Source organism: Haliaeetus leucocephalus, unplaced genomic scaffold (assembly GCF_000737465.1).
Source record: "Haliaeetus leucocephalus isolate CR32 unplaced genomic scaffold, Haliaeetus_leucocephalus-4.0 Scaffold92, whole genome shotgun sequence".
Taxonomy (NCBI): Eukaryota; Metazoa; Chordata; class Aves; order Accipitriformes; family Accipitridae; genus Haliaeetus; species Haliaeetus leucocephalus.
Window position 1 is genome coordinate 1212232 of NW_010972528.1, and position 9538 is coordinate 1221769.

A 9538-nucleotide genomic window follows, 5' to 3' on the forward strand; every position below is an offset into this window, starting at 1 on the left:
TAACAAACAGTGCAGGACCCTACCTAAAACAATCAATAAAATGTCCAAACTCCTGTGCTGCCTTCCGAGTGGGGATCAGGTTGTGGGGCCTCTGCCACCACTGCCACCCCTGCTGGGGCGGTGGCACTGGGTCACCTCTTGTCCCCACTCGCTGGGCCAGGGCATTTGGAAAGGATGGAGAGGGAGAGGTGGGAAAGGGATGCCGGCTCATGCACAGGCATCCCTGAACGGATGCTTTTTTCCCCTCAGCGCTGAAGGTGCTAGCCTTCAACAGGTCATGTCCCCAGCATCTCTGGAGCCAGGGTCTCTGCAGTCAGGCCAACCCACTCAACAGTCCCCTTGGGGACAGGGGTCCTGGTGTCCCCCCTATCCCTCCCCCAACTGCTCATCCCAGGCAGCCCTAAATTGTTTTGGCCGAACCGGTGAAGAAATGAAGGACGGGCTGGGCTCAGGAGTCCACCTCCCTGTCGGTGAGTATCCAGCACGCCCACTTCAGCATCGCCTTCGAGATCCTGTGAAACCAGACCAGAGGAGCCAGGGTGAGAAGGGACCCGGCTGGGGACACATTGCCGTGTGCCGGGGCAGCCCGGTGACAAGGGGTAAGGCAAGGCAGAGCTTGGGGACCTGCTGCAGGGAGGCAAGCAGTGATGCCTGCATCCCATGGAGCCAGCCACGGGGGGAAGAAGGGCTGGCTGTACAAGGCCATCGCTGCACTCACCTGACAGATCTTATCCGCTCGCAAAGCTCGGGGCTTGGTGCCTCATATCTGTACTGGGCCGGCTTCTCCTTCACATACTGCAGAAGCAAAGGGGAAGGTGAGACTGGTCTGCCCCAGCTGTAAAGCCCAGAGCACAGCCCCACCACGCAGCCCGAGATGCCAATACACCTAGGAAAACTCCGGAGTCTCTCCCTCAATTGTTTCCTGCTCTGCCAATCTTATTTTACCTAGACAGCTGGAAGATGCTCCAGCAAGTGTTGGTTCCCACCCAACTCGGGCTCAACCACATCTTCACCCAGTGCCCCAGATCCTCCTTCGGGAGGGTTGGAGCCACCATCTACGTCAATACCTGCTTTCAACTCCCCGTCCCTACCAGTCAGGTGAGGAAAGACCTTGGGGATGGACACCAGCAGTGGGGTGGGACACAGAGAGCCTCCCTGGGGACCACCCCCTAGAGGACTCCAGCCACTGCTTCATCTTTACCGGCTGCAGAGCTCTGCGCTGCTCCGGCCTGGAGCTGGGGCCACTCGTTGGGGATACTTGCTCTTCTTCCTCCTCCTCTGAGAACTCCTTTCCATGCCGCAGTCCTGTCTCTTCCTTTCTGCTCTTCTTCGCACCCAGTGTGCTTGTGAGCTCCAGCCTCCTGCCTGTGTCTTTTCCCCTGCCCCATGGGGCACCTCGGGAATGCTGCTGCCCACAGACGGCTGGCAGTGCCTGGCCATCTCCTGCCAGCAGCTTCCTCTTGGCACCCACAGCATCTCCTTCCTGGGTCCTGGCATGAGCCGGATCATGCTTCATCGTATCTGGAGGGGAAGCTGTGCCACTGGAGTCTGCCTGCTCCCTGTGAGGTATCCCTTCAGGCAGGGATTGTGAGCGGCTGCTGGGCAAGACAGGAAAAGATGGAGAAAGAGATGGCAGGGGGGCCTGAGAGCCCCCCGATACCTGTGGGCCTTGAGAAGCGCAGGGGGCATCGCAGGCTGCCTCCGCAGCTGACACTGCCCAGGTGGTGCCAGCCTCCACTGGACTGGTATTGCCGTAGGAGTGGAACAAGGAGGGAGAGGAGGTTTGCACTGGCTCTCCGTGCGGCAAGCCCTTGGGAGAGTCCTGGCTACATGGTTCCAGCAAGTCAGGGGTGTTGCTGTCAGCAGCCACGTCATGTTGAAAGCTCTTCTCTGGTAAGAGAAAATACATGGTCAGCTTGGGCAGGAGGCAGGCGGTTAGTGGTCAGACCTGCCCCAGCACTTCAAGTTGGGCAGGAGAGCATCGGAGCTGGGATGATGCAGGCACAGGGCAATGAGAATGCTACAGCACTACTTTTTGGCCAGGGGAAAAAGCAAGCCAGCATCCAGGAAGAGCTACGTGGTCACCTAGTGAGAGGAGAGGGGTTGTCTCCTGCCTGCAAGGCAGGCTGGACGCACTGGGGCATGGGGACTTACCATCTGAAGAGTTCAGGGTCAAAGATATTGGGGGGAGTCCGTTCCAGGGGTTGTCGAGGGATCCCTCCGAGCTCCCCGACAAGGCTGTTGACTCGCCAGCTGCAATGATCAAGTCGGGGTGTTGATTTTGGCAAAGAAAGCAGCTGCCCACTCCCAACCCTGCAGCAGCTACAAAGAACTGTGCATGGGGTCTCAGACAGAGACAGCACTTGAGGGGAGCTCTGAGAGCCCTCTCTAACCAAAACTAGGGTGTACTCCAGCCAGACTCCTTTCACGACCTCAGCCAGCCCCTGTAGCAGGCAGCGGAGAGGCAGATGCTGCCCTGAGAGCGGGCAGGAGGGAGGAAGACCTTCCCTACACCCTGCACTGTCCAGAACAGCAGCTCCCTTCAGCTCCTCCTCTATGTGGAGCTTCTGCAGGTACTTCTGCAGCAAAGCTTGGAGACATCAAGCCCAGTGAGGTGACACAAGCCCATCCTGGCGCTGAACCACAGCCACCCGCGAGCCCACTCTCAGATACAAGACTCAGCTCCGTGATGGCATCAAAGGGACAAAATCACTTGTGGTCCCAGCACAATGAACCAAAGCTGCTCAGCTTCAGGAGGCTGCAGGAATGGGACAATTGCCTGCCTGCTCAAGGCAGGGCTGGGAGTCCTGGTCTCCCAAAGACCTGGCTATGCTGGTATCTCCTCCGCTCAATCGAAGGAGAAGATGGGCTGAGCCAACTGCAGAGGAAACTACTAAGAGACTGGGTGGGATACAGAGAACCCACTACTCACAGCTTGCTTGGGATATGACACTCGGGTCACTTGGCACTGTCCTGCCATCACCGCTCTTCCCAGGAGTTGCTTCGCTTGTGTCTGCAACAAAAGGGGCATTGCTGGTCGCACCCCAGCATGCGGCACAGCCGCAGCAAAGGAATTCTTCTCCCCACCCCAGAGAGACCCTTATTTTGCATGCTTGGGCACTGAACTGCCCACCTGTCTACCCTGCAGACAAGGCCACCACACTGACCTGCCTTGGAAGCATCACAAGCAACTGCCTCCTCCTCCTCAGGAGGGATAACCAGGGTGTTGGCCAGGACCACGAAGACGTCCTCGCCCTGCTGAAATGAGACATGTTACGTGGTTTTTGCTGGGTAGTCCCACTCGAGATGCAGGAGCCCACCCATAACTGGCAGCTGAACGCCATCTCTCTCCCCAGCAAACCTCCAGCTCAGCCCACCACCCTTCCCCTTCCTTCTCCCGCCCCTTCAGAGCACCATGAACTGTCACAGCCCTGTCTCAGATGGCCACAGCAGCCAGACTGACCTCTTTCTTACGCTCTGCCTCCCACTGGGTGACAGGAACCTCATCCTTCACTGTCGCTGGCATGTCCTCGGGCATCTGCAAATCCAAGCATTCCTCAGCATTTTCCTTCAAAACCTCCAGCTGGTTCTGTCCTATGGCATCGATCAACTGAGAGATGGATGGCTCTGGAGCAAGAACACACAAAAGTCAGTGAAGAAGACACCTTAATTCAGGCAAGCCTCACTTGCAAATACTTTTATTCTGCTGCGTGACTGTAATGTGCACTGAAACCTGTGGAAACACACAAAATTCTGCATTTTCTTTGCTTCTAGAAACTATCTTTCCTTTCTCCACACAGGTCCTGGAGCAGCAGCATGAGCCCAGGTGTGCAATAGCCCACGCTGCTTTAGCTGTCAGCACCATCTTGTCCTGCTTTGGGCTTAGCAACGTTGCCTTGTGCTATCTGGTCAGGCTTGTGCTACCTCTGCCTAATACGGACCAAGCTGAGGAGTGCCAGGAGCCCCACTAGGCAGCCAGAGCATCGCATGCCCCGCACAATCCTTTACCTGAGCTGGGAGCGTTCTTCAGAGTGAGACTCCTCCTGCAATGACCAAGGAGAAGACAAAGCTAGGTTAGGACTGGGGCACACACAGGTCAGCAGCCCTTTGCAGCTCTCACTCGCAGATCGAGCACCCTGACTTGGAAGAAGAGGCTTGTGGAAGTAGTGGATTCCACACTGTGTGCTGGATCTGGCCACTGACCTCAGCTCAGTATCCCAGGAATACCCATCAGGAAGCCTCGTTCCTGGAGATGGACTGATGGAGACCCCTGAGGATCTCCAGAGTTGGGGCTTCCAGTATGGAGTGAAGAATGAGCTGTACAAGCCTTCACCCACCCAGCCACGCTGCCTGCGGCGGGCAGGAACAATTTCTCCATGGGTGTTTCCTCCCAGCTCCGCCAGCCCAGAGGAAGAGGCTGGGGATGGAGAGCTCTCTGCATCACCAGGACCTTGTTTGGCATGGTCTACTTGGCTCTGTCACATCCTGGGGCAGGGAGTCCCACAGGTTAACCAGGAGCTGCCATAACCTCTGCCTGCCCTTGCCAGCCTGCTCTAACCTCAGTCAGAGCCTGCACGCTCTCGTCATGGTGTCTGGATATGTTCCCCAGCAATGGCCAGCCCCATACTTACAGCCAGAGCTCCTTTATCTTCTGCAGCACAGAGGGCTCCTGGTTCCTGCAGCAAGAGAGAAGCCGGTTACCAATTCCCTCCGAATCCCCATCTTTCTTCACGGCTTGCAATGGAGACAATTCCTCCTTCAAAGAGCAAAAAGGCCCCACCACAACCACGTTACACCAGGACTCCCAGGGTCAGCGTTGCTCCGGGAAGGTGAGGAAGCCCCCCCCAGAGCAGAGTCCCCTTCCTGCCCCATGGGCCGTACCCGTCAGATGACTCCAACCTCTGCCTCTCCATGGGCAGCACGATGAAACGCTGGGCCATGAGGTAAAACTCGCAATCCTCCTGCAGGGAAAACGGAGCCCGTAAGGCACCTCTGCAGTCCCACCTCTGCTCCCACCTGCCCCGGGGCCAGCGAGCACCCACACACACACCCCAGCTCTGCCACCAACTCTCCAACCAAAAGTAAGGTCCCCCTCACAAAGGACAACCCCCTTCAACAGGAGGTTTGTACCCTCCTCCATCAGCTGATGGCTCTTCAAGAGCCACACACCAGGCTGGGCCAGCCCAAGGCCATGGGGACACTCCTGAACCCCTGCAAGAGGACAGCAGGCAGTTCTGCCACCAGCAGTCCAGGCAGATCTCCTGTAGCTGCACAACCGCAGGAAGTAACAGCCTGGGGGAGATGCACCACAACCCCAGGGTGGGCTCAAGCCATCCCCTGCCCCAGTGCCCCGGCCAACTGCCACAGACCCTCCCAGGAGCTGCAGATGAAGAGGAAAGAAGAAAGACCACCCATCATCTGCCTTCAGCTCCTGGGAGCCACTCAAAGTAGGTAAGCATGCAGGAAGCACAGCAAGGACAAGGAACAAGTTGCTTCCACTTATCAGAGCACTCACCAGTCTGGCCTCCTCCCGGAAACACACCGTGTACTTCTGCAAGACGATAATTCTGCAAATAAGGCTGGAAAGCCTGAGCTGCATGTGGGTGCTAGAAAAAGAGCAGAGCAGAACGTCTTGGAGAGATGAAGAATGGAGCTGGACCACCCAGACACATACCGGGGCTCCCCCAACAGCCACACCAACCACACCAGGGCATGTTGGAACACATCTCAGCATGAGCATCAGGGACCAAGGGCTCCTCGTTCCTGCAACTTATTCCTGCTGCTTATCGTTGGCTCTGCTACCAGCACCCCGCCAGTCTACGGATGTCCAAATGGGGAAACTGAGGAAAGCACTGAAGGTGCAGCCCAGGCTACCACGGTTAATGCTCTGGCTCCTTTCACAAAGCCCATCTTTAGTCCTTTCTAACCACATCTACATGGCATCGCAGCTTCTGCCACCAACCCCTGCCCATCCCAGCTAGCTGAAACGGGAGCACCAAGCCCCAGCATTCCAGCTTTCTTCTCTTAGCAGCTCTTTCACGCAGACTTCCCACCCTGTGATTGCTTTAGCTTAACACAACCTGAAACAAGACCAGGCAGGAGCCCCACTAGCAGCTGTGGAGAACCGCTGTCCCAGCCACAGCCAAGTCACGGTGGAACCCACTTTTCCTCTGCTTGCAGAGCTTCGGGCGTAATGACCACACGGATGTAGTAGGACCCATCTGAGACCTGTAGGACAGCATCTTGGAGGACCCCAGGTTGGCCTGGAGCAGTTGAGTCACTCAAAACCTATCAAGAGATCAGGGAGGGGGGAAAAAAGACATCTCACTTACAGACTTCCCCGTGAACATGGACAGGACACCGTGCCTGGCTGAGAGCCTGGACTCTTAGGAGTGAAGGTCACCATTCACCGTGAAGCCAGGTGGTAATGCTTACCCCAAGACCAAGGGGTTCGGTACGTGCCTGTGCCTCCCAGCTGAACTGACCAGGCTCCACACCAAGACAGAATAAGGGATGTGCAACATTATGCGAGAGAGCAGTCAAAGGCAAGGTGGGAGAGAAGCCACAACCAAGCATTTTTTTTACCCAAACCAGCAGCAGGAATCCAGGCAAAAGGGGTCTGAGCAGGCTTGAGACATGTCCTCCTCTGCAAAGCAGAGGGAGACAGAGAGCGGCAGCAACCAGTAGGATCACTACAGCCATTCCCTTCTTCTGCATGAAGTTCCTGGTCTAGCAACCCTGAGCCTGTATTAAGCCATGTCCATGCTGGGTCAAAACAACCCCTCAGGGAAGCATAATAAGCAGAATAAACTGCTCCTCCAAGTCTCATGCCTGCCTGCTCTGTGGGCTGGGAGCTATGGATCAGTCCTGGCTTGCCCCAATCCCTACAGCCCTGGGATTCATTCCTGGTACACATGATTTGGTCACATATGTCGTGTACATCATTCGTCTGACTGGTGACGTTGGGACACAATGCATGAAGATGGGACATGAAAAGGCATGTCCTATCATGCATGAACGCCACCTCCATTTGACAAGAGGTATGCATACATCCTTTAATAGGTGCCCACCATGCTAAAAAGACCAGTCATCATCAGCTGGGACCTTCTGACAAGAAAAGCCTGCAAATCCCACCGCATAAAGTCCCTGTACAAGCCAACAAGGCTTGCTGCTGGGTTTAAGGATGCCCATGCCACCAGGATCCTGCTCCTGTAGGTATCACAGCTCAGCCACCTAGCAGTCCCCACTGGCTGTGTCCCCTTGCCCTGGGGGGAGAAGCCCAGCATGCAAGTGGCCAGTCCCACCATGTGCTCACTCACTATGGGCAACTCTGGATTCCCAGTGGAGGCAGGGTGGCTTAGCCCAGGCTGCACGAGAGCACGGGTACCAGCAGCGGGCAGGGCTGCTCATGGAACTGGGTAAAGAAACAAGATAAAGAATAGGGTAGGTTTTGAAGTTATAGTTCTGAAACAGATAGAGAGGAAGGCAGGCATAGCTGGAGCCCAGAGCAAGCTGGAGAAAGGCTCTGCTGCTCAAGATACACTCCCAACCTTCATTCATTGTGGAGGACTCCGGTGGGTGTAGGTTGGAGAGTCGTCACACTGAGGCAAGTCTCCCCATTAATCCCTCGAACCCAAGCAGGGATCCACTCATTCACTGCTGGGTCTTTATTAGCCCAGGCGCAAGAGATCTCCTGCTTGGGAGGGAGGACTGGGCCAACAAGTACGGAACCAGTGATTTCACCACCTCCACATCTTCAGACGGCATGGGGAATAGGACCACAGGATCTTCTCTCTCTCGTTGTCATTTTTTTCTCCCCATCTCATCTCTCCTTCTGTTTAAATCACAACACCCATTTTTCTCCTTCCTGCTTCTGTTACTGAGGAGGCATCTGAGCTGCCTCAAACAACTCCTTCCCCAAAAGACATTAGGAGATGGCTAACAATGCTGTCCATGGTGGGAAGCTGCTACAAGCACCCAAAGGCTGCGAGAGAACAGCAAACCACAGCACTGCAGCTGGGTTTCTCCAGCATCCAGATCATGACCACAACCCATCACAAGGCAGGAACTGCATGCCCTGCCTGTGACGATTCCACGTCTGCTTGTGCACTCAGTTGTCTCACAGCATCTTCATCCAAACCCTCCAAGTCCACAGCTAATGATCAGCAGCACCGACTCTGCTCAGTTGTTTTCCTCCTGCTTCCTTCCTGCTGCCCATCAGGCCTCAAACAGGCAAGAATCCTGACTACAGCTCTCTCCTGCCACGTAGGCTAGATCAATGTCAAAGACACCACCAATACTGCAGAAAAAGCTCTCCAGGCACGACGCAGGAGCAAGTTTTGTGCCTCAGAGCCCCATGCCCTGAATCATCACACAAGAGGCTCTCCCAAAAGAGCCAGCATCCAGGGGAGAATGAGCCTGTGGTCCCACCAAGGCTCACCACCAGACAGGATGAGCCTTCAGACACCTCGGCAGGTCCTGCTTCTGCCTCATGCTACCCACTGTGAGGACCACCCATCAACTGGTGCGGTACAAGGAAGGACAGGATGCAAAGAAGAGGAGGAGGAAGGCAAGGCAGTCTGCAAGTGCGAGGCTAGGAGAGAAGATGATCTTGGAGACTGCAAACTCTTTGGATAAGAGCAGGGCACACCTATCAGAGGTGCAAAAGTCAGCCAAAGCTGCCAGAAATGGGCAAAGCAAAGCTCCTCCACCTCAAAGGAAAAAAAGGGACTTTGAGGAGGAAGCGTTGCCCATCCACAGCCACCGAACTGGGGACTCCTAAACACTTCCAGGAATTTGGATTTCAAACACTGTTGGAGGACTCTAGGACAGTCCCTCTTGGTACCTACCCGCAGGACCTGCCCGGCCAGGAGATTCTCACTGGCATCCAGCTGCTCGTAATTCACCAAGAGGTTGACAATCCAAGGCTGCAGGATGTAGACTTTAGAAGACGTATTCCTATTCTCAAACACAAACCTATGGGAGAAGAGACAAAGCACCAAATTCTAAGAGCGGGACGCAGCAAAGCTCCATCATCCTGGGAATGGTTTTGCACCCCAAATACAACCACAACCCCAGGAGATGGCTCAAATCCAGCCCAAATCCACCCACTTCTCCGCAAGGACACCCATCCTAAGGCAGTGGTGCCGAGGAAGATGTGCTGCTGCGACACGCCGGTCCTGCAGCATCCCACTCATGCCGGGTGGGAGGGGACATCAGCAAGCTCCGGAGCTGCATGCAGGCTGGGGCAAGCCTTTTGTATATCTCCTATCCAGTTCAGGATATTTTTTTCCCCCTCTTCCTTTATTGTTTATTACCCCCCAATAATGATTTTCCTGTGCCCAGGACTTAACCATCGCTCTCTTAAGTGTAAAAGGGGGAAGGGGTCGCTCTTTGCTGGATAAGGGCTGTACAGAGGGGCTGGGCCAGGCAGGGGTTTGGGAGAGGCAGGGTTGGGGACAGGCAGGGGTTGGGGACAGGCAGGGGTTGGGACAGGCGGGGGTGTTGGGACAGGCAGGGGTTTGGGGACAGGCAGGGG

The 9538-nt window shown here is 55.7% G+C and overlaps 1 protein-coding gene across 1 annotated transcript; it reads right to left on the minus strand.

Moving 5' to 3' along the window:
- Window positions 1–387: 387 nt before the first annotated feature.
- LOC104842678 lies at window positions 388–9197 on the minus strand. The gene is made up of 14 exons (XM_010585190.1): window positions 9112–9197; window positions 8850–8976; window positions 6164–6288; window positions 5516–5606; window positions 4882–4961; window positions 4632–4676; window positions 4009–4043; window positions 3464–3627; window positions 3168–3258; window positions 2933–3013; window positions 2155–2253; window positions 1202–1890; window positions 719–795; window positions 388–512 (listed from the first exon to the last, which is right to left on the minus strand). The coding sequence occupies exons 1-14, from the start codon at window positions 9195–9197 to the stop codon at window positions 449–451; spliced, it is 1854 nt and encodes a 617-aa protein (XP_010583492.1). The 3' UTR covers window positions 388–448.
- Window positions 9198–9538: the final 341 nt, after the last annotated feature.